The sequence below is a fragment of the Lepisma saccharinum genome, chromosome 18 (assembly GCF_977018435.1).
Source record: "Lepisma saccharinum chromosome 18, izLepSacc3.1, whole genome shotgun sequence".
NCBI lineage: Eukaryota > Metazoa > Arthropoda > Insecta > Zygentoma > Lepismatidae > Lepisma > Lepisma saccharinum.
This window is the reverse complement of record NC_139246.1, coordinates 53084662-53110277: the sequence shown is the minus strand read 5'-3', so window position 1 is coordinate 53110277 and position 25616 is coordinate 53084662. Positions and strand designations below refer to the sequence as shown.

General features: G+C 39.1%; 1 protein-coding gene across 1 annotated transcript in view; it reads right to left on the bottom strand.

Annotated features, from left to right (window-relative positions):
• LOC146002076 (uncharacterized) overlaps positions 1–25616 on the bottom strand; it is a 41067-nt gene that overhangs the window by 7467 nt on the left and 7984 nt on the right. Inside the window, exon 2 of the mRNA XM_083139791.1 lies at positions 7584–7673. Within this exon, the coding sequence (XP_082995917.1) occupies positions 7584–7673 (90 nt within the window). The remainder of the gene's footprint in view (positions 1–7583; positions 7674–25616) is intronic.

Sequence of the window (25616 nt, the reverse complement as noted above, 5' to 3'; positions counted from 1 at the left end):
CTCTATCAAACCAGTCCCCAGGCACACATATTTGTTTACCTGAATGAAATCAGTTTTTTCAGTACATTTGACGTAGTGAATACATACACCAAATATGATGTTTGAAGAATTCGATTCATCCTACTAACTCGTAACAAAATATTAATATTGCAGCATTTATCATAGTACAGGGTGATTCAAAAGTATGGATCCACTCATACAATTTCAGATATTACAAAACATAGATGGAACCTTATGCTGTATCTAGGAGACCAAGTACTGCATCTTCGACACATGAAACACGCTGTCAGCCACCTTAGATTCAATGTAGTAACGAAAGAATAGCAGTTGAAGCAAGTAACACATCAAAGTTTTTGGAATTTTCTTCAAAATGAAATGGTGAGGTCACTTGCGTACACAGGATTATTTTTCGGGAGGGAATTGTACAGGCGGATAGTACATAGTGTAGCTGCTTGCTAGGGGGCGGTATGCACAGTAGATATTTCGTATGTTTAGAACCTTCGACTCTCTAAATACTAATCAGGGAGTCATTTAAAAGGGGGGAGATTGCATTTAACACTGGTTTTTCGCGAGTTCTCAATTGCTTTTATTAAAAAATGTTGATTTTCTCAAAATATCGAGGGGTGATAGCCCTAACAGCCCCCTCTGCGTACACCAGTAGGTGAAACCCATATATTATCAGTTAGATAATAAAAAACATTGCATTGCATTCTGTAAAATTTTGCGAGTCACTTCTTTGCCTACTTTCATTGTAATAGGGTATTATTTCGAAATATGGTATACGGAATATATCTTGAAAGTCATTCAGCTGAAAACATTTAAAATTCAGTACACATTTTGATATTTTAAATAGATATTTTGTAATATTTATCCTTGCAGAGGCATTTCAGGCAGGGCTCAAAACTTAATCCTTTACAACAATACGACACTCAAAGCATCACTTACCACGCATCAGACTGAAAGGTCGTTAGTCAACAATGATTTGTTGGTGATTGAGTATCGAAAGTATGCAATGACGAAACATATTCGAAGATTCTGCTTTACATTTGAATTTGACTTTCCTTTTATTTCATCGTTGCGGTTAAAAAGATGTAAAATGCTACGCAACGTTAAATAATAAACTAACAATTAAATTATCGCAAAAATTCACAAGGTGTGCATAAAGCGAATGCCATTTTCATGAGCGGCAATCTGCTCGAAAGGGAAGACAGCAGAACAATTAATTGTGAGATAAAAATCAGGCCTACGTTACTGAGCAACGAATAAATTTCATTTAAATTTCGCACCGTATCCATTATCGCAATGCATTAGTGTGCGTGCTTATATCTGCAATGTCTTTTTAACGCTCGGCTCCAGAGCAATTCTGGGTGCCACGAGCGGCAGGCGGTGAAACACTTCTTCCCAAAGCTTACTTCATCGCAGTGTTGCATGGGATTCCCCTCCCCGTTCCCTAAGTATTGCAGTCGTTATCGCAGAAAGAAAGTTTCTCACCGCCTTTATGTGGGAACGTATGATTGCCGACATCTTGGGAGAGCGTTGTTTTCCCACATACACGCAAGTTCGGTTGTTGGAGGGGCGGGGTAGGCTGGCAACGAGGAAAGAAGTTGAAAAATTGTGCTTCCTAGCAGGGTTGCCAGGCTCGGGATATTTTCCGATTGCAAAATTTTCCTTTTCTACGTCCAATCTATGCACAAGTAGTATAATCGGGAGTAAACCTGCCGTTTAAAGTGGAATTCTGACCAGTTTGGCCTCCACAGGTGAACGAACCCAGGACCATTTGACTACATGGTGATACCACTGGTCATTATGCTATCGGCGAGGCTCTAGGAATACATTGTGTCCACATAGAGCCTTGCGGTTTGCGGCATCATGTAAAGCAACTCCAAATTATTACTTCTTAGGTGCTGAGTAATTAGCAACAATGACGAGAGCACAAGAGAGAGCGCACTGCGTGGTGTGGTATGTAGAAACGAAATCGAAAATTTCAGCCCAAAGACATTTCAGACGTTTGTTAGGACGGGAGCCAATAAAATTAAGGCTTTGTATGACAAGTTGCTAGCCACTGGGAGTGTTAATCGACAGTCAGGTCGACAGTGGTTCGAAATCGACATTTTAAGGGTTACGCTATTTTATTTATTTTTCTTAAAAATAACTTTTTGAGTCTTTTTACATGAAGCCGCAAACCGCAAGGGTCTAGGTTAGGTTCGAACAGTTTCCTCACAATTTTAATTTGAAATCAGGGAAGTTTCATGTGGGCACCCTGTACATTATGCGCCATTTTTTGCGATTGATTTATTTCACTTCTCTTATTTTCCTCGCAAAGGATAGTGTTTAACGTTATCGCCTCCTAATCTAAGTTTCCAATATTTCGATTCCCGCAGGTGATGCATTTTTATTTTTAATATCGATTTAAGCATTTTTCTCTTATTGAAATTTGACTTTTGCAGTACTATGAGGAATTTATTAAGAAGAGAACATTGCCTTATAAAGCATTGTTCCGATAATATGTTTAATTAGACACGTCCATTGGTATGGTTCAATGAATTATAATTAATGCTATTCTTTAGTTGTTTTTATGTGTAAAAAATAAAGAAGAAAACTAGTTCCCTTAATATTCTCTATAATTGGAAATGCAGGATCATTGGTGTTTGTATGTTACTGTCCCCATGATTAATTATGGCCTCCCGATGGCGAAGACGTAGCCTTGTAATCAAGGGGTCCCGGGTTCGATACTCAGTGGAGGCACATTGTGGTTCAGATCCCACTTTAAACTGTAGGTCCAGTCCCGATTAACCTTTCTGTGCATAAAGTGGATTTAAAACAATGAATCAAATAACCACGCAATATAATTTTTTATAGAAACTGCAGTAGCATTTATGTAGCCCTAATTCTTCATCCTATCAGTTTGCTAGAGTTGACGAGCTGTATCTTTGCGGGTGGTCTTGGCTTCTCCGCGCAGAGTGAGAGAGAGATACGTTTATGTAGTTGCCACCTTCTCGCCGTTTGGGTGGTCGACAGCAAGGACAGAACGCAAGAATAATGACCCGCAGCCGGTAGCTCCTCCCCCTTGCTACTGCGCAGCCGGGCTTGGACAGGGTTCGCCCGCAAAGATACAGCTCGTCAACTCTAGTTATTGTATAGACCCCTGCTAGTCTCATTAGGCGAAGATATTATAAGTATTCAAATACATTATGTATTTGCCTGCAGCGTAAGAATGTTATTGAATTGTGAATTTGAATCCATTCGAATGTTTTGGTAAATTATTTTTTAATGCAATTTGTAAGAAAACTGGTATCTACTTCAAGTAATGTACTGGCAAAGTACTTGAAATTCACGTAATATATGTATCAAGTCTAACTCTATTGCAATTGACGAACAGTGTTAGCGATTCATCATCATCGTTGCGATTAACTTAATTATACAAAGATGAGAATGAAAAGTACCTAAACAAGAATGCAAGTGAAAGAAGTACTACGAGATGCAAGAAGCAACAACAAGCAGACAATTTTACCACATCTAGTGGCAACCCTGCTTCGTAACCAATAAATTATCTGATATGCAAAGAAAACAAGTGAATTGCGCTCACACCAGAATCTTGTTAGGTTGTCTAACCGTTGTCGCAATATTGTTTCTTGAAAGATCATTGCTTGTCTTCTCAGAGGGAGGAAAAAGTACTTGCGTTTTCCTTACGGACGCAACAATTACTTTCCACAATTAACAAGCACGTGTATTGTTATTCAGAGAGATTTTATAACTGAATCTCTGAATAATTATGGTAAACTTGCGAGGATTGGTTCATGTTTCAATAAAATTTACCTACAGTAGCTATCTATCCTGAAATGATTATACCGCCGTTAGTGTTATTAGGGATTCTCGAATGAAGAGAATTCCTAAAGGCAAATACTCAAATTTTAGATATAGCCCACATAAAGTTTGTAAATCATTCAATTTAGAATTGTGAAGCGTTCGAAATTACTGACGTGAAGAAAACAAATGGTTTAATTATTGTCTGCATTGTCGGATATAAAATGAACCCTGTATTGTAACGGTTCCATTTGTTGCATGATTTTTTTTTCAAATTCTCCTAGAAGAAAGACTAATCGTCGTAGAATTTTGGCACACGAAATTTTAACCTTCATTAAAGGAATGAGCACTGTTTGTATTTCGAGAAAAGGCTATTTATGTTGAAGAATAAAGCATGCGCGCTTACCACTGAGAAGGCATTGTCCGTCAATAGAAGAGACAATAAGTATCGTTGGATAGCGGGAATGAATGTAAAAGTAAATTTAAACATTCCTGAAACTAATCAGAACTCCCCGTTTCGTAGGCATGATGCGCTTCATAGACTACTACCACTGTTCTTTAATGCTAAGAGAACTATACCTGACCCGCCTAAATAATTGGATAGAAGTCTATGGAAGTGAAAATTAAGTGTCAAGGAAATATGCAATATGCTAGAGCTCTGCAGTGTGTGTTAACCAGCGACGTGCCCAGGAAAGGGAGGGGTAAGTCGTAAATCGAAATCGAACCATGTAAAAGTTGCATACGTAGCATGATAAAATAGCAATAAAACAAAATGAACTTGGGCCCTGGAATTGAATCCCATGTTTATATCAAATGTTAATTTGAAATAAAATTTCCATCTGGAATCCATGTGATTCCTCACTGTTATTTAAAGTAGAAAACAGGTATTCATGGAATCTACTTTTCGAATCACCTGTTTTCTAATCACCCGATGGGAAGTGTGTCGTGATGTGTATGGTGCACATGTTGTAAGTAATGTGTAAAGAACATATACCATGAAAAACATTGTGAGTAAAATCACAATTTCGTATCATTCTACTGAATGATGGGATCGAATTATGGATTAATACGATTTCAACATAATAGATATTTAATTTATGGACACCCTGTATGTGGTTCTTTATTCACTGTACACCACTGGCCCGAAAATCTGATTGCTTTCTGTGGATCTCAAACCATTAATGTTAATATCTCCATAACTTCATTCTTTAAAAGGAATGTAGTATGTAGAGCAAATGAAGAATTTACCTATTTTTTTTCTTCTGCAGATTGCACAGTCACGGAAACTTATGGGCTGTAAAGATTCAGATAAAAAAGCAAGCAAATCTCTTGGAGCCTTATATCACTTAAATGATATTGTAGGCGATTAAGAAAAAAATGTGCGATAGTCTAGTATTATCACGGTTAATCTATGGAGCCATAGTTGCTTTCAATGCAAGCAGCTCCATACCTAATAAGTTACAAGAACTACAGAATGCATGCATGAGATTCATTTACAAACTAAAGAAACTGATCACATTTCAAAATATTTTCACCGTTTGAATTGGCATAATATAAAGATTGATTGATATATTGATTGATTGATTGATTTCCTTTATTTTACTTTGCTTCTTGTGCCACTTTTCGCGAAGATGGGGATGAGTGATGATATGATGAAATTGATGAATTGAGACTCACAAACATCCATGCCCAGGCCAGGATTCAAACCCTGGCGTCGTAGTGCGATGTGCTAGCCACTCAGCCACGGGGGCCGGCACATAATACAAAGAATTTCGCTACATAGCGGTTAGTAACTTTAACACATAAGGTACCAGCCCCGTTCGGTGGGCCAGACAACTTCAAGTCGGCTTGAAGATCTTGCACGCGTTCGGCGGACAGAAGTTAACGTCCCGTCTTACAGAGTGAAAGCGTCCGGCCATTCAGACGGCTAACAGCCATCTTGCAGCCGGAGCAAGTTAAGGAAAGTTGACTTGTTTCGTCTGCACAAGATCTGGCAAGATGGCGGCGCCCGTGGAGATATATGCGGTTTGGGATAATGTTATTGCGGGAATGACTAGCCTATAGTTATACTTGGCGATGTCTGAAAACATTCATTGTCTATGTTTGTACTCATGATAAATAAATGATACTTTGAAAATGTTGAAATATTGGTTTGAAGTGAAAGAAGTTCAATGTTTTATATGAAGACCACTTCGACGCAAGATTTGATTGATTGATTTTGTGTTGTAAGTCTACTTTATGCACAGTAAGGCTAATCGGGACTGAACCTACGTTTAAAGTGGGATCCGATCCACTATGTGCCTCCACCCGGAATTGGACACGGGACCCCTTGATTACAAAGCAACGACGCTACCACTGCGCCATCGGGGAAGCCTCGACACAAGATTTGAACAATACAATCTACTTTAATGAATGAGACCTTTTTGATTGAACTCGGAATATTATGAGGCTGAATATGAAAATGAACTCAAAATTGATTTTAATTACTTAAATACAATTAATCGTATGACCAAAGATGATATACCATATTTATCCCCTTTTCGAAAATGGTAGCTACTTTTTTGTTTCTTTCCTAAATATATTTATTCTCAATCACTTTAAAGTTATAACTTTTTAGAATCCTACAAGACTTTTAAGACACACTGCATTTAAATCCTGCAGTTTTGTATGTTGAAATACTATCACATTTTTAGTGTTACAACCTTTTAAATTTATAGATACTACAGCTTGTAATTTAGCTCCTACATCCCCTTCCCAGCCAAAAATGCAAGAAAGGCACATACATTTTAAAATTATGATTGTAATTAGAAAACTAAAAAACGAGTGTGTTTAATCGTATAATTTTATTCCATAAGGATATTCTTTTAAAATGGATTTTTTTATATCGGAGTATTTTCACTGTTCTCTTCAGAGAATAGACAAGTAGTCAAGTTTCAGGATTCTTTCTTTTGAATGAAAGAATTTCTCGTTATAGCTCCATAAAATATTTTCATAGTAAAATTCTACACTTAAATCACTCTTCTCATGTCTTCATAGCAACAAGATTATTATTATAATTAGATTTGGAAAGAAGAATGGGTATGTATAGTGGGTTTCGAAAGTCGAGCAGCTTAAACATTGATTGCTTATTACATGAAACCGTAAGATATACTTAAACCGAATTTTCTGCAATTCATAATGTTGGTCTTGAGGTATTTAATACATATTACATAATATTATCAATTTACTCCATGCAGGGAATTCAATAAATTAATCGATAACTGAGGTCAACGTTAATTTTATCAAGAAAATACCTAGAAACTATAGAATAGTCAAGATTAAAAGTTTGATGACTAATGTCATGTTATTCTGTCACTTGGGATAAATATGGGCCATGTGCATCATTTTATGGGTTTGGGACTGACGATTCTAAGGGTTAAGTAAAGAAAGTGCCATTTTATGGGCAGATTACATTAGCTGGCAACACTACAAGTCGAAATTCTATCAACAGGCACAGGCTTACGGTTGTCATGGTGTAAAGTTTAGGTTGTCGACTTTTGATTCACTCTGTAGAATGACTGATAAGATATGAAGACAATGATTAAGTTAAGCAATAATGTAAAACGTTACACAAGGATCATATGAAGATCGTTATTATAATATTACAACTAATAATTCTCATGATTTACAAAAATATTAATTCAAAAATCTAATACTTGAATAAAACAAGTATTCGTATTTTTCTATTGTATGTAGTCTTAAAAATGAATAATCAAAATAGTGAGGAAAGTGTTGCTTACGTAGAATTCCAGTGGCACAACCTCCGTAGGGATGGCGCCAAGTATGTCCGCCGTGTGTGCGGGGATCAAGACAGCCGCAGTGACCAGGACCTGTGGGGTAGGAAACATAGTTCAATTGACAATGACCTTGAATTACGTTACAGAATATATTCCAACTTTCAACCTTAAGTTTAGAGCCTAATTGTACAGCCAACCGTGTAAGACATGAAGGACAGAATTTCTTACAGCATGTTTTAACAAAAGATGAAATTATATGGATATATACATACATACATACATACATACATACATACATACATACATACATATATATATATATATATATATATATATATATATATAATTTATTTCGTAAGATTTTTCCTTTAGGTTAGATGATAAAACTTTATCAATCCTGTAAATTCTGTAAATAAATGTATGAATATTATTCTGTACAAATTATCTTTACAGCTGACTGTATTTACAGGTAAAATGTAATTTGGTGACAAATCTTGAATAAAGGTGATATATATAGTATGTAACATTCTTATTCGTACACACGGATTTTCAAAGAAAATGCTTTAATATCTGAAAGGAAATACACTCTTTTGAAATTATTTCTTTACAATTCAATAACTAATATCATTAGGAACATAAAATCTTACCCAATTCTTTATAACCAATGACAATAATAAATTAAATGAAACTGAAAGAGAAACATGCAATTTTTTGTACAACTTTTCTATTCGTACGCTCAATAATATAAAAGAAAAAGTATATTCAGAGCAAATTGACTGACAGTTCTAATACTTTGATGCGTATCCTTTGGCTTTAATTACTGCTTGACACCTGTTCTTCACAGAATTAACCATTTGGTTTTAATTACTGCTTGACACCTGTTCTTCATAGAATTAACCAGTTTCCGACATGTTTCAGAGCTTATTTTATTCCACTCGGCTTGCACAACAGTTTTCAACTCCTGTTTGGACTTAACGCCTGCTTTATGGACTCCTCGCCTCTTCAAAATTGACCATAAAAGCTCAATATTATTTAAGTCTGGACTTTGAGCTGGTGTTTGTAGTAGCTTGGGCACATTCCATATTAGCCAATTCATGTTAACTCGCGCCTTATGCTTACTGTCATTGTCTTGTTGGAATCTGTAGATAGGCGGCATGTCCATTTTTTGGGCACTCTGCTTTACATTGTTCTTCAATATGTTCAAATAGACATTTGCATCCATGATACCCTCAATAAACTGGATGGTACCAACACCTTTGGACGACATACAGCCCCAAATCATTAATGACCCACCACCGTGTTTAACTGTTGGAACTGTGTTAATGTGATCATTGTCTTTATTGATTTTCTCCAGACCCTATTTATCCCATTTGACCCGTGTATATTAATCTTGGACTCGTCTCACCATATGACACTATCCCGAAATTCCTGGCCCTTGTGGATGTGCTCTTTCGCGAATGAAAGTCTATTCCTGCGATTCATCTTATTTACATACGGGATCTTTCGTGGTTTTCTACCATGATATCCATGCTTCCACAAGGCACGTCGGACAGTTCGATCGGACATCATCTTGCCAGCAACATTTTCTACTAACGGTCGTAACTGAGGAACACTTAGTCGAGGGTTTTCTCGCACTCTTTTTAAAATAAAGCGTTCATCACGTTTATTCAACCGTCTCTCTTTTGGTTTTCTCAGCACATTCTGTGTTGAACCTTCCACTCTAAATTTGTTTACTATGTATTGAACTGTGGAGTGTGATTTATTGATTGTTTGTCCAATTTTTCTTAACGAATAACCTCTAAGGGCCAAATTTATAACAACATCCTTCAGATCGGAACTAAGTTCCTTCACCTTGTCCATTTCGAACACGCTGATAGATAGTCGACAGGTCTACAAACAATACCTACGCCAGCATTCCGCTTGACGGGGAGCGCGCCTGCATGTTCAAACTTGTTACGAAGTTGCAAACTGCACGAAATCGCCCGAATAGCGGTGGCACTGTATGCGAGGAAGATTGAAACTCTTGCCTGTACGAATAACAATGTTGCATGAAACAGCGTGTTTTTCTCTTTATACACTTTTAACATACATTATTATTGACATTTGTTGATGAAACCTTCATTAACATTAATTTCCAGGTACATATTAAAATGATTATATTTACTAGTAGATATGACATTTTTTCCTCGGAAATTCTATGTGTACGAATAACAATGTTACATACTGTATCTGAAACATTGATCCTCGCATTTTCAAGAATAATATATTTTTTTCTTCAGAAATGGAAAAAGAAGTTAAAAGGTAAGATTCAAATAAAATGTGTTGAAGATTTTCTAAAAACAATGCAGATCGTTGTATTCTCATGTAAAGAACGACTATTGTCTCTTTAATTCAAGATTTCATATTGGGGATACTAGGAGTGAATTATATGCATTTTTTATATTCTTAGAGAGTTTATTGTTTAAACCGGGAGAGCGGGCGTGGCGGGGATTTGACCCCAAATTTCTTTATGTGCTTGTCTTTTTGTGCAAACGTGTTGGTTTGGCTCTTATACCCCCACCTTATCTATGCTGAACATGTGGGAGCCGCGCTGATTACGTGGGAGGAACGCACGCATTCACCTGCAAGGAAAGAAAGAAGAACATTTGAATGTGCGCTTCACCCACGATCTTTTTCTCTTTGTGCGCAGATCACACCGTGCGCTCCTCGCACCTGCGCTTCTCCCACGAAACCGACTCGCTGGCCAGCCAACAATTTTAACAGTGGAGTTCTACCATCTAAAAGGCACAATTTAATTTCATATGCGGTGCTTTTTACCGCGCGCGCTTTCTCGTGTTATAGATTTAACAATAGATGTTTATTGGATTTTCCCCTATTATTATGAACTCAGAAGAAGAAAATCAAATTCATATGGTTCACGAAGGAGAAACAACGTGATAAAGAGCTTGGAAGGCAATATGAAAGAGTAAGATGACCTCTTTGGCGATGAAGAATGTATATCAGAAAAATAATAAAAATGCATCCACTGTTCACTCTATGTCTGCCATTAACATATACCGTGCGTCCATTTCGATCTTCAGCCGAGAGATCGGGAGAAGCGTGGCGGGCGGCGCTGATGGAGTTGCCGACATTTGCGGCCTGTAATGCTCGCTCCCGTTCACAAGGCTCTGGAAGAACAATGGATTTTCTGAAGGACCTAGGGTTTCAGTGCATTGACCACCCACCTTACTCACAAAACCTTGCGCCCTCTGATTATTATCTCTTCCCTAGACTGAAAAAAGTTCTGAAAGGACAGAAATTTAGAAGTGATAACGAGGTTATAGCAGCTGCCGAACAGGTTTTTGCAAACCAGGAGGTTTTTTTTTTTTTTTTTTTTTTTTTTTTGGAGGGATTAGAGAAGTTGGAGCAACAAAGTGCCAAGTGTGTAGACCTTCGGGGAGAATACGTTGAATAGCCTGAAACTTTCGTCCCTGTAGCTAAAGTCCTTCTGGGTAGGGCCGAGAACTTATCAGCCCCCCTCGTAACGTGAACCTTGCGGCTGGCATTCCAATCGTCTCACTGACACAATACACACACACACACTGCAATAACACAAACAAGTAACGGCAAGTGACCAAGAATAACACTCTTGCGCACAGTACGAAATTAACACGCTCTTGGTTTACATCTGCTCGCCACTTTATTCACAGCTCTGTCTTCATCTAGTCGCGAAGGAACAAAAAACTCGAGCTGGGAGATTACGGATTGCAAGGAAGCTCACGAAAACCATTGACTTTTAAAGGTTTTGTCTACAGCGTAATCTTGATACAGTGTTGCACATTCGAAACCTCCAAACGATCCCCATCGACACAAAACTCTTTCAAGGATATAAACTTAAGCAGGACGTTACTGGTCAAAATTATGATTAAAATGTTTTATTATCTGTGGTTCTTAACATCGTTTCTAAAGTGTATTTTTTTGTGTATATAAGGGCAGAACTTGGATGAATTACAGATGAAGAATTATAACACAGGTTAGTGCTCGTTTTGCAATATTTATAAATATGTCTGCATATGTCCATAAAAATAAGCGGGCATTACAGGCCGCAAATGTCGGCATCTCCGTCAGCGCCGCCCGCCACGCTTCTCCCGATCTCTCGGCTGAAGATAGAAATTAACGCACGGTAGTTTCCTTAATGTGTGGAATGTGCAAATGGATATCTTGATGGCGATGAAGTGGATGTGGGGTAAAGACATAAGATATATATTTTTATGAAGACTGTAGTAGTTAAAGTAGAAAATATACTGCAATTGTAAATACCTTTTAGTATCATAATTTTGTTCTCTCTAAAACTTTTGCATCAAACTTAAGTAAAATCATGTTCCTTTCATAATTACATTGTATTCTTACAATGATAAAACTGAACAAGAACAATAAAAATTACCTATTAAAATTAATAAGATCGTGTTTGTTTTGCCTTTTACTTTCTTATAAAAAAGAGAACAAAACATTTTATTTAAAAAGTGTATAAAACTTTTGAAAACTCTCACCAGTTTTATTTTTTGTATTAAAAATAAAAAAATACAAGAGAAAGAAGGAAACAATAAAATACAACAAAACTAATTTTGAAATATGATGAAACAAACAAAATAGACCTAAATATTCATGCGCGGATATTTTGACCACTCCCTCCTCCTCAGATGTCGCGCGCGTTCTCCCGGGTTAATGTACGCGTATACCATTGTTTTGGTGACAACATTTATCTCTCAGAAAGTTATAAAGTATGCAATACTGCTCCAAACTGCCGGTATCAAGATTAGTTTGCAGCGTAATTGAAATGCGTAATAAAATTATAAATGTCCTGTTTGCAAAATAAAATGCAACTTTCTTTTGAGATGACAACATTCTTGCTCATGTGGCAATACTATATGTGTTATGCGCCTCTAATGTTAAGTATACATTCCTGTCAAAACAGGGCACCAATATCTTGGTTCATTTTTTGAATGCTTTTCTGTGGGTAATAAGTGATTCCAGTTGTATAATGCTGCAAATGTTCGATTCCTTTTTATTATTATAAACTTTGGCACGCTATTTTAAAATTTCTAAAATATTTCAGATAAATCTAGCAGAAACCTGCAAGTGTTGCCTAATACATCTAATATATATCACTCACCAACACAAAAACCTCTCCATATTCTTCATAAAATTACATTTGCTTTGTCACTTCGCTACTATTAATCGCAACGAGGAGGGCGCTTGATTTCTTTTATTTGGTTTCGCTTTTATTCCACTTTTGGCTAATCCCGAAGATGATTAAAAATGTGATAAGATGAATTGGTGAACGGAGTACCACAAACATACGTGAACATGACACAATACGACTCCCACAGATTATCATGCCTCGTTAGTAGTTAGTCTACAAAATGCAGTCCAGGGCGTAATGCGTGGAAGAGAGGTTCACATGTGTGTGTGCCTTCAGCCGTTACTATTTGGGTAATAAATTGAATGGTCAGGAAGGGGAACACTAGGTAAGTCAATTTTCTGTTGTAAGCAAGGTAATTGTGTCATTTCTTGCCGTGTGGTTACTTTGCTGGACTCTACAACATCCTTTCTTTCGTTTCATTCATCAAAGCATATGATTTGTACCTTTGAGTAACGTCTTGCAATTGTTACGAGAAATAACGTCTCATGGAGTTATCTTGTATGCAGAGGCGTCTCGTGAACTCATTCGGTGCATGCTGCGCGTGCGTCAATTGTCGGAAAAAAGGACAGCTTGCTCTGCGACGACATTCATGAGCATTTCTACATTCTAATTTCTTGATATAGGAGAAGTATTTATTTTACACTTTCTTTCACTTCAGATCCAAGAAATGTAATATAAGCTTAGTTCAGCGCTCTCGTGCAAAATAAATACTTCTCCTATATCAAGAAATTAAAATGTAGAAATGCTCATGAATGTCGTCGCAGAGCTAGCTGTCCTTTTTTCCGACAATTGACGCACGCGCAGCATGCACCGAATGAGTTCACGAGACGCCTCTGCAGTTTATTTACACATACCTCCCCTACTCCGTATATACATTTTTCCATTACAGATCCAATAACACATGGTCTAAGTTGCCTCTTGCCCCATCTCACAGAGAAATACAATTATCAAGACTTCACTCAACGAGCGCACTATTTAGCTTAGAGCTAACACGCCCCCGTAGTTTATCACGCAGAGGTCCCTACACATCCGGCGCTTACTCTCTGTGTGTCACGATGCATCCATAAAACTGTCTTAATCCATTGAGGGACGGCCACTTTCTGATCTGAGAGCCTGAGAATCTGTGTCTGAGGATATGAGAATATGAGAGACCGTTACAAGTCGGAACCCGGTATTTATACCTCCGCCAAACGACCCGCCCCAAGCACCGGGGCAAGATCCTATTGTTACCTTTCAAATACGCTGGTCTAGTGAACGTCACTTCCGGCGCTGTTGCCATAGCAACAGTATACCTGGCAATATACAAAGCGCTGTCCGTATTTTTCCCATGCAGTGAGTATTGGAAGCGGACCGCAAGGGATACCTTTTGTTTTTAGTGACAGGGGTTTTCAACGAAAATGGTAATATGTATCTTACACCATTGTAAAGATTAGATTTAGAAGAATACGTACATAAAATACAGATTGCATACAGGTGACAAGTTAAAGAAGAAATGGAAGAACTAAAGCAGGCACTTTCCATGAAAGTGACCGGCAATTTACGATTTCTTCGGTTTCCGCTACACAGGCTTGCTGCCGGGTAAATGAACGTAAGTCGCATGGTTCTTTGTCTGTGGTCAGATAAGTCTTATTGCTATGCGTATGATTACAATCATTGTGCACGTTAGGCATATTACGTGCCTTTGCACTAATGGGTATTCAAAAACTACAACGCATTTTCTCGATCGGAAGAATACATATGTGTTGTACATAGTCATAGACGTCGAAAGAAATTCTTGAAGGGGTAGTCTAAAGTGATTTCAGTCAATAGCCGAAACAGCAACCACAAATGAATAGGGACGAGGGACGAGTACTGCTACTACTAATATCAACAAGAATAATAAATGCATATGAAGATAACAATGGTTTATTATTATTATTATTATTGATTGGTTGATTTGGTGTTTTAAGTCCAGTTTATGCACAATAAGGCTAATCGGGACTGGACCTACAGTTTAAATTGTACTTCGAACCACTATGTGCCTCCACCGTATTATTATTATTATTATTATTGCATCCAAAGTAAATGTGTAAACTCAAGGTGTATCACGTCTGTTATTTCAGGAAATTAGGTTCGAATTTACATCTTAAACGAATGGCACTTTCCAAAATATATTGTGTTCTTGAATTTCCAGAAATTCTGAATAATCGTAACTTGTGAATAAGCGATTTCTAACCGAAAATATTTTACTCCCAATTATAGATTATGAGGAATTGAGATAATACGAAAGAAATCTCTCCCCTAGAAGCTTATCTTCCCGCTTCTTGGAAATTCACCCCTTTTTCGAGTTATGCATATCGCTGTGTGCATTAAGGACTATTGAACGAAAGATTGAACATGTGATAAATGCAGTGGCGTAAATAATACCCCCGCGGTGCGCGGGTGGGGACGCACGAGCTTCGGGGCGCAGTAAGAATGATAAACTAAGAAAGACCGATACTTCACTTTCGGCGTTAAAATAGATTTTCAACCGAACATATTATATTTTATGCCCCTAACTGCAAACAGAAAATGTTAATCACAAGTAGAAAGTGGATTACCAGATTAGAAAAAAAAAGTCATTAGCTGAATAGTTTACGTAGCCGAAGGATAGACGACAGGCAAGAGAAGACACTGGCAACGCTAATTTTTATCCTACTTACAATTTTTACCAAACGGAAAAGAGAAGATTTGCCAAGTTAAAATTCATCAAAAATTACTTGAGAAGCACAATGCCAAGAGTGAGAGCGATCGAGTTAGAAAACTAGCAAAAGAATTTGCTTCCATGAAAAAATGCAGAGGACTGCTAATGATCTTTGACAATCTCGTAATTTTTGTAATAACAGTCTGTTTTCATATATAATTATCATATATAATTGTTTACAGCTTCTCTGTTGTCTTAACCTTTCGTATCAGTTTTTACATTGATTCAAATTACATGTATGCATTTTCATGTCTTTATATACCTAATATAAATGTGGGCGTGAATTAATATTTTAGAAAAGAAATATATTTGTATATTTTTAGACGAGTATGGGCGCACAACTGAAAGTTGCGCGGGGGGGGGGGCGCAGAGCATGTTAGTTACGCTACTGGATACATTTCTGGCGCCTGGAGCCTACTGATCGACCTGAAGGTGTTTTCAGCTTGGCAGCCCATTATTAATTACAACAAATTGTTTTCATTCTAATATTTTTGCATAAAAGAACATGATAAAGTGATAAGTTGAAATAAAAACAAGATAATGATGGACAGACGAAAGGGCACATGTTGTGTTCAACCCTTTTGTCCTCGTAATAGGCTCGTAACAAAGGAATAGAGGCTACATTGGTTATGTAAAATATTTAATCTGGTTTACGTAAATATAAAGAAAGCAGTGGCGGCGATTGGGTTCCAAAACCGGGGGGAGGGGGGCAAGGTGTCAAAACTGGGAGGCAAAGACAGTATATTTCCCTTTGTAGATAAGATTTAACATAGTGCGGGGGCAAAAGTGGGCGAAAAAGTGGGGGGAATTGCCCCCTCGGCCCCCCTAATTGCCGCCACTGAAAGAAAGATAATAAACATCTCTTCGCACATACACAAAGCTAATGCAAAATTTTCGAAGAAGTGCTAGTCACAACACGTGCGACATCTAAGTATCGCTTTCCTTAACATCATATTCTTTCCTTCATGCTTGCTTTCACCCTTACTTTGACGACGCCATCTTATCTTGTGCATCTGAAACTACAAAAGTGGTTCTCCTTACATGCTAACCCTCCCTCCTTCATTGTTTTCGGCTCATCTTTCCAAAACCTCAGCAACGCTCCATAGCCAACGCCATGTTACCGACCTTAGCAACGACCGTAGCAACCGGTTGTTTATTGCCAATATGGCCGCACCCATGCGCGGGACCAGCAGACGACTTGACCAGCGTATAGGGAAGCCGTTGAGGGAAAGGAACCGTTGGCTTCCCCGGCTACTGGGCAAAAAGTATCCTAGGCCAGAGCATTTACAAATATCCAAACTTTTACACATACAGGGTGATTCTTTATGTAGTTTACAACTACAATAATTTATAATTATTTATTGGAACCACATACAGACTTGGTTTATATGTCATTACGCAGCAAAAAACTTCAAGTTTTTTATTAGAAATCTGTTATGGTTCAATGTGTGCATCGTTGGTCATCCTGGACACATCCTAACGAAAGTCAATTTCCTGCCAAACATTAACCAGCATTTCAGGGGTAACATTAGCGATGGCTGTTGTGATGCGATCTTGAAGTTCATGAAGGTTATGAGGTAGGGGAGGGGTGTACACCCTATCTTCCACAAACCCCCACAAAAGAAAAGTCGAGTGGAGTGTAATCTGGAGACCGTGGCACTTAGCTCTTTCCGCACCAGTGAAAGTCGCCATTTTCAATGATAGACTGGTGGCGCCGCATGTGATCAACTCCGCAACTACACACTACGTGAGTCAAAACGTGAAGTGTTTTGCTGCATAATGACATATAAACCAAGTCTGTATATGGTTCCAATAAATAATTATAATTTATTGAAATTGTAAACTACATAAAGAATCACCCTGTATATACTTTCCATTTTGCAGCTGTGTGCGTAAAAAACACACAGCACAATTAAAATTCATTTTTCTGAACTTTGACGAAAGTTGACGTACCTGCTTTCTTCCTTGGCCCTTCAATTGATAGAGCGAGTGAAATAACAATCACAAGGAAATCAGTTAATGCTTACAATACCTATATTCGAACATAGGAAGTTTAATGTAGCAACGTACAATTATTTTTTTATGAGTTTTCTTTGAGTTCACTTCATGCACATATAGACTTAACGGGACTGGCCCTACAGTTTAAAGTGGGATACTGTGACCTCCACAGAGTATCGGAAAGATTGCAATTCTACACACTATACTCTGTTTCAGTTATTTCTGGAGCAAGCGAATGAAAACAAAACTCTGAGCAAGTAGTGAGGCGAGACGGTTCCACTAATGAACACGTGAGAGGAACGGGTTTTGCGTGGAGGGGTGAGAAGCGACTGCAGTTACCAGCCTTCACTCTGCCCACTCGATTTCCCCCCTTCTCTGCCGCTATGAGCGTCCTTCCTCCAGATATACCTGGATCAGGGTATACTTCTGTTATTATTCTGAATAGGCTAAGTTTTTTAGTGTAACGGAGAGAATATTAATTCGATCCTGTCAGGCTATCTAACGTAAAGTAACCAATTTCCTATTTGTAGCTACAACAGTCTTTTGTTCGTGACTGAACAGGCACAAATGTGCCCTCTGTACTGACCTTATGCGAGAAACACGCACAAATTCTCTTGCGCGACCAGGTCAGGCAAACCCGTTAACAAGAAAGCGGAGGCAAGAGTCATCCTGCAAACAAGTAGTAATATGACTTCTTGGAAGCTGGTTATGGCTCTTCCTGCAGCCACTTCCTGCCAGTTACTGCTAACCGCATCCATTACAAGAAATCGGCCCATTCTTCCTTCCACAACCAGAAGCAGTAGAAGACAAAAACTGACAACCTGGGGCGTTTTCCAGACCTCATTTAGCAAATTAATTATTAAGAAGCCTCAATTTTTCCGCCGCAGGCATAATTGACTCCCACTTTGATTATTCCAACACTCTACTTCAATGTAGAAGTTTAATATAATTAGTTATTAGTGGAGACGCGAAACGGTAAATGACGGGTATCTCGTAGAAAAGGTTTATCGCCTCATTAATACAATACAACACTTGCATAGCTATCCAGCAATCAAAATCAATTGTAACTTCTATTGAAACAATTTTTTCAACAGTGGATACCAACGTTTCTTAACCTGTTGCGCCGGCCTTCGTGACGGAGTGGTTAGCACATGTCTCGGGTTCGAATCCCGACCTTGGCGTGGGTGTTCTTCGTGAGTGCAGCTTGATCATTATCATCACTCATCCTGGTCCTCGCGATTAGCCAAAACTGGCAGAGAAGCAAAGTGAAATAGACTAGACAAAATCAATCCATAAATCATAAACGTATTTAGTCGCCATTCTCTCACAGGGCTTCCGCTATGTTTTGAATATTACTACATTTTATATTTGTTCCAAATGTCCAAGGAAAATAGATTTGTCTCTTAAATAAGCACATCTAAAAATTAAATATATTGCTAGAGGTAAGAACTTTGCAATATTTTTTTTTCTTTTTAGTCGATTTTTTTTTTGCGATACAAAACTTCTTAATATAAACTGCACTATTACAAAATCAACATTTGGGATCGTCAAGAAACCAACATAGCTATTCTCATAAAATATGAGTATTATAATAAATTAATGTTAATGGTAGCTGTTTTAAATCTACCCGTCTTCAGAAATTTAAATATAACGTGCCTTGCTCTCGCGTCGAAGTCGGAGCATAACATGCAAAACTATGACTTCTTAAATAATTTGGAGCTGACATACTGAATAACATGATTTCCTCCATGAATAGTACTAAATAGAGTGGGAAATGTTGAATCGTTGAAAGTTTCCATATCCCGACTTAGGAGAATATTTTATATGATATACAGGGTGTCATTTTAATGGCGTCCACGGACCATAGAAACGTATAGAGTACATCAAAACAAACAACTTTTCCCAGTAACATTTTTCTCCTTGGTGCGTCGTTTCGGCGCTGCAGTTCTTCAAAAAAGTCCGTTTTGCCGCCTGAATGCTGGCAACCCAACACATTTGATCGTATTTGTGATGTCATTTCCTGCGGCGAAATAGCACACGGCAGTCTTTAAAGAAACACACAACTTTTGTGAAAAATGAGACTACTGACCACATTATGAGCTGTAAAACGACGCTAGTTACGCGTAGAGTAGACCGAAATATCATCATCATCAACAACAAATTTTGCTGGATTTACAGTTTACATGTAGATGTCTACGCCCAGCTAAATGTCAAATATTTGAAATATTGTTGCAAAGTTGATATCTGCAGGTTTGTGTCCTGATATGTGCGTTGTGGTATTGTGGTGCTGATAACGGAAATATCCGAGGTTCACCTTATTACATTATGGCTAAAACACGCACAACCACAGTAACAACCTTATAATGAATCAGCAGCGAATATACTGCCATATTCACAGTTGCAAAATTACATGTGTATCCGGTGTATAGATAAATACAGTCGTCGGAGATATTCCCGTATTTTCAACCAAACTTGTCCCTTGCCTCATAATGCCCAGAATATATGTACAGGGTGGCTCAAAAAGTCACCTAACATGTCCGGTACAAGGCCACTGCAGCGCGCAACGTGGAAATGGTGATGGTCAATCGTTGCCAGGCCAAGGGGGAACCACATTCACGGTCGGCGTCCATCTTGATGTCCGCCATCTTGAATTCAACTTCAGAATTTTAAATGGGAAGGGGATGATATGATATATCAAATCAGTCTAGAATTTCACGAGAAATGCGATGGTGAAGGTTTTCTTGATGTATCTTTAACCGGTAAAAAGTTATGACTGAATTCTTGCACCAATTTGCTCCTTTTCGAGGTGTTAGAAAAATGCCTTAAAATTTGTTTAGCGCATCGGTAACGCATCGAGATCAAAGTGACGTCTGGGGAGAGAAGTTCGCATGACATTGCATAAGATATTAATCAGATACATCCATGAAGAGCTGCGCATTATGAATGGTTGTCGCGAACAATTACCATTAAATGAAAAGTCCTTCACAGTGACAAGGCTAATGTTTATGTTCATCAGGAAGTTCATAAACAGAATATTCGATGCTTTTATCAGATAACCCATTTTCGACAGATCAAAGCTGAATGGTTAGTGCTGGTAAGTTAATGGTGTGGTGTGTTGTGGAACACGATTGGTTAGTCAATTTTCCATCAACGGAACCTTAAATGATTAGGGCTACTTGGATTTGTTAAATAAACAGGTTTTTTCATCCTTGCTCATGGAAGAAGGTACTTTTTACAGAGTTTGTTTTTCAATAGGGAGGAACAGAAGAACACTATGGGAACGTTGTGAAGCAGTTTTTTGTCCAAAGTTATTTTATCAGATGACAATGGTCGCATATTCTGTTTATGAACTTCCTTATGAACATAAACATTAGCCTTGTCACTGTGTGGGACTTTTAATTCAATGGAAGCGTCACACTGTAAATTGTTCGCGACAACCATTCATAATGCGCAGCTCTTCATGGATGTATCTGATTAAAATCATGTGCAATGGCATGCGAACTTCTCTCCCCAGACGTCACTTTGATCTCGATGCGTTACCGATGCGCTAAACAAATTTTAAGGCATTTTTCTAACACCTCGAAAAGGAGCAAATTGGTACAAGATTTGAGTCATAACGTTTTACCGTTTTACCGGTTAAAGATACTTAGAAAAAACCTTCACCATTGCATTTCTCGTGAAACTCTAGCCTCTGGCCACCCCCTTCCCATTTAAAATTCTGAAGTTGAATTCAAGTTGGCGGACATAAAAATGGACGCCGACCGTGAATGTGGTTCCCCCTTGGCCTGGTAACGATTGACCATCACCATTTCCACGTTGCGCGCTGCATTGGCCTTGTACCGGGGGTGTTAAGTGACTTTTTGAGCCACCCAGTACATTACATTATGTGTTACTTACCTTTGGAATTTTGAGTTCTTTCAATTTTATTTTCTCAATTGTTCATTGTGTCACAGGCAACCAGTATCAAATGGACGAAGTGGATACACTAAATTGTAGATTCCAACTTGGCAACGAGCTTTCCAATTCATAACCGTTTAGATACATGTAATCATGGGGTCCCGAGTTATATACATTGTAACATTACATTACATTGACAAGGGTTGGGTGGCAGAACAGCCCTAATCTGAAGCTCGCCCGCTTAATACAGAAGATGTATTATTATTTTTTTATTATCAGAAAATATAATTTCAAAGAAACCAAAATTACACGTATAAGTGTGTCAGTTGATGCATCTAAATAACATCAAACTTGATTTCATGCATTTCAAGTAGAGTTCTGTGCAATATGTAATATTTTTGACTGTGTGAACTAATTCATAATCCTTTATTCTGCCTAATTATCCAGTTGGAGAAAGAAAAGTTGGTCTTTGACTTTATGTTGTTGAACTGCAATACACAGATGGACTTGCCAGTTTAGCTGCTTTTGCCACCTTTAGAAGTTCTTTCAGATCATCACAATTTATGTTTCTGAGTTTCTGACTAATCGAGAAGTTGTAAAATATTTCGATTATTGCCTCGTTCAGTAAAGTTAACATTGATTGATTGATTCCGTTTATTTTACTTCTCTTTTTTTGCTACTTTTAGCTAAACGCGAAGATGAGGATGAGTTTGGTTTGGTTTGAGTTGATGTTTTAAGTCCACTTTATGCACAGTAAGGCTAATTGGGACTGAACCTACAGTTTAAAGTGGGATCCGAACCACTATGTGCCTCCACTGGGTATCGAACCCGAGACCCCTTCATTACAAGGCGACGACGCCACCACTGCGCCATCGGGGAGGCGCAAAGATGAGGATGAGTGAGGATGTGATGAAGCACAAGGGACACTCACAAAGAACACCAATGGCCAGGCTGGGATTCGAACCCGGCGTCGTAGCGCGCTGTGATAACCACGAAGGTCGGCACAATCATCCAGTGAATCTATATCTCAGGAATTTTTATCAATCATTATACTTATATCAGTAATAATCTATGAGAGTGACAATTTTTATGTGGTACCCATTTTGTTAAAATGAAAACTGGTAATTTAATACCCAATGGGTCAAAGCATATACGTCTCACGCACATATACAGAGGTTGTTCGCTTTATATCCGACCATTGTCGATTCGGTGCTGCCACCTGGCGTATCATGCTGGAACTTTGGGTCTGCTGGCGGGAGCAGTGTTGTGTCTGACCTTGTAAGTGCGTGAGTGTTGGTAGTGAATGTCATCAAATGGCGCCGAAAATCAACCGGTATTGGGAGGGTTACGTAATGGCACTTTTCCATGCTAAGTTTTCATACGTACCCATTGTGAAATAGTGTCGGGAGAATGGGTTAACACTCGGGGTGACTACTGCGAAAGCTGTTGTGGCCCGTTAAACACAACAGGCTCTCCTTGCGAAACATTCGCCCACGAAAACCACCAGGAGAAGGGCTGCAAGCAAAGTGTCACCCGTAGTGCGAAGAGGGATCCGTCGATTGGTGTGCCAAGAAAATCCCCCGACTCAACGTGATATGGCCCACAGAGTTCACATCGCACCGTCAACTGTGAACAAAACAATTCGCAAGAGCCTCAGGTTGAAGTGTGTGCGGAAGGCCCGTGTACACCACCTTCTACCGCGTCACATTGCCGAATGTAAGACGAACTGCAGGAAACTGTATGAAAAGTACCTGGCGGGTTCCAAATGGAAGAAAGTTGTCACAATGGTAAAGGTAAAGTTTTCCCCTGTGCATAGCACCACGCCATGAAGGCGTATAGGGGGTGTGGGGGTAACGCCCCACACTTTCTTGATCCGGTCGTGAGTGGGGGTGATGTGATCAGCATCACGCCCTGACCGCCTTTACCCTCCAGGGTTTCCCCCAGGTACCCATTTTATTCGACGCTGGGTGGGCGCCAGGGCCGCTTCCACCGTTAGAAAAGTTCCCGGATTTGAACCGGCCGGGGATCGAACCCGGGACCTTGAGCATGGTAGTCAGACGCGTTACCGACTGAGCCACCGCGGCCACAATGGATGAATCATATATCCATCTCACTGCTGGTGGTCACATTCGGGCAATCACATACCGTGACATTGACGGCAATGGGCGCAGCAACTTTGTTCGTCAGTGCAGGGAAAGTTTCCCTCGTGGCTTTATGGTAGTGACGGGTTTCGGATATGAGGGAAAGTTGATGATACGCAAGGTGGACAAAAACGTGAACGTGAATGCCAGATACTTCCAAGACTCCATTCTGACACCTATCTATCGGAAAGACAACCCACAATTGTAAGGAATGGACGCGAACCAGGTGATGATCCATATGGACAAGGCTTCGAGTCATACCGCCAGAACATCACTACGTTTTTATCAGGAAATGGCAGAGGAATTAGGAATTCGTGTCATTCCGTTTGAAGACATTCCTGTGAAAAGCCCAGATGCCAGTCCAATGGATTTTTGCGCATTTGGACTGTTGAAACGGCGTCTTCAACATCGCCGCCCGCGCACCCTGGATGGTCTATGGAAAGCTTGCAGGGAGGAGTGGGACAGAATTCCCATACCTGTCCGGCGCCGGAGCTTGATGCAGACAAACAAACCGTTGATTCCATCTTAATCACATGTATCCAGTGCTGGATCTACAAATCCTGGAACCCCCACAAAATATTGCCAAAGGCCCCCTTCTATCTGCCTACCTTTATATACACACACACATTATACATACACACACATATTATATACATTATATTTAAATATATATGTATATATATATACAGGGTGATTCAGAATTCCTATTGCACACTTCTAGGGGTTGTAGCGGGGACTTATTAGATCAAGTTTTGATAAGGAACCCATGTCCGGAAACGTACCATTTTGGTACTACACAGATGACAAGATCACATAATTTCACATCTCCCGCTTCACGGTAGGCAACCCTATTTGCAGAAGGGCGACTTCTTCAGTCACCTGATGTCATGTGTGTGGCTTCCAACGTCCTCTGTTTACAATCTGTTTACACAGCACATGTGGTTCCAACATGATGGCGCCTTATCACATTTTTCCCATGACGCCCGACAACATCTTATTAAAAAAATACGGGGACAGTTGGATAGGTCGCGGTGGACTAATTCCTTGGCCACCACGATCGCCTGATCTTGCTCCTCATGACATTTTCGTATGGGGCCACATGAAGAGTCTTGTTTATGAGACTCATGTAGTGTCGGAGGAAGACCTTGTTTCACGAGTTCTGGTTGCAGCAGACACGATTCAGCACACATGAGGTATTTGTGAGCGTGTATATGCAAACATACTTTGGAGGTACACTGTTTACAATGAACTTCAGGGTCGCCATATCGAGCAGCTCTTGTGATGCAGGTAAAGCGGGACATGTGAAATTATGTGATCTTGTCATCTGTGTAGTACCAAAACTGTACGTTTCCGGACATGGGTTCCTTAATAAAACTTGATCTACTAAGTCCCCTCTACAACCCCTAGAAGTGTGTAATGGGAATTCTGAATCACCCTGTATATATATATGTACACACGTATATATGTGCACATACCTGCACATACTATATAATGTATGTGTGTGTGTAATTCTTGATCTCATGTTGACAAAGTCACCTATAAGGGCTTATTAGGGTGATTCAAAAGTCCCTTAACGTCCCTTATAAAAAGTAAGGAAGTTAGGCTGGATACAATTGGTCATAATAGAAACAGATGTGTTTCAAGCGGATTTCCGCATATTGAATTCAACTCAATTTTCTTTTAAATGGAAAGTGGGTGATACTGTTTTCTCACACCTGGAAAATGAAATATTTGTTACAATTATGGAAACGTAACTTTTCCCTGATTGAAGATAGGTTGAAGAAACCTTCACCTCTGCATTGCTCGTGAAATTATAGCCTCATTTGATTCTAGTCTGACTGCCACGTGGGAGACCCGGGGTGGGTGACCTAAGGTCGGATTTTTTCCGGCTTTGTCCCTGCATAAAGCGGCTCTAGGACCCATCCAGCCTCAAATCAAATGGCACCCGGGGGGATAAAAATATTTTGGTGACCTATTTGATTCTCGCTAAGTCACGTTACGTACAATCAACGGCAATAAAAATGGAACACCTATATCCTGCAATACTTGCTTCCCTGCAAGCGTTATGTGTGTTGCCTGACACTACGGTGTTGGTA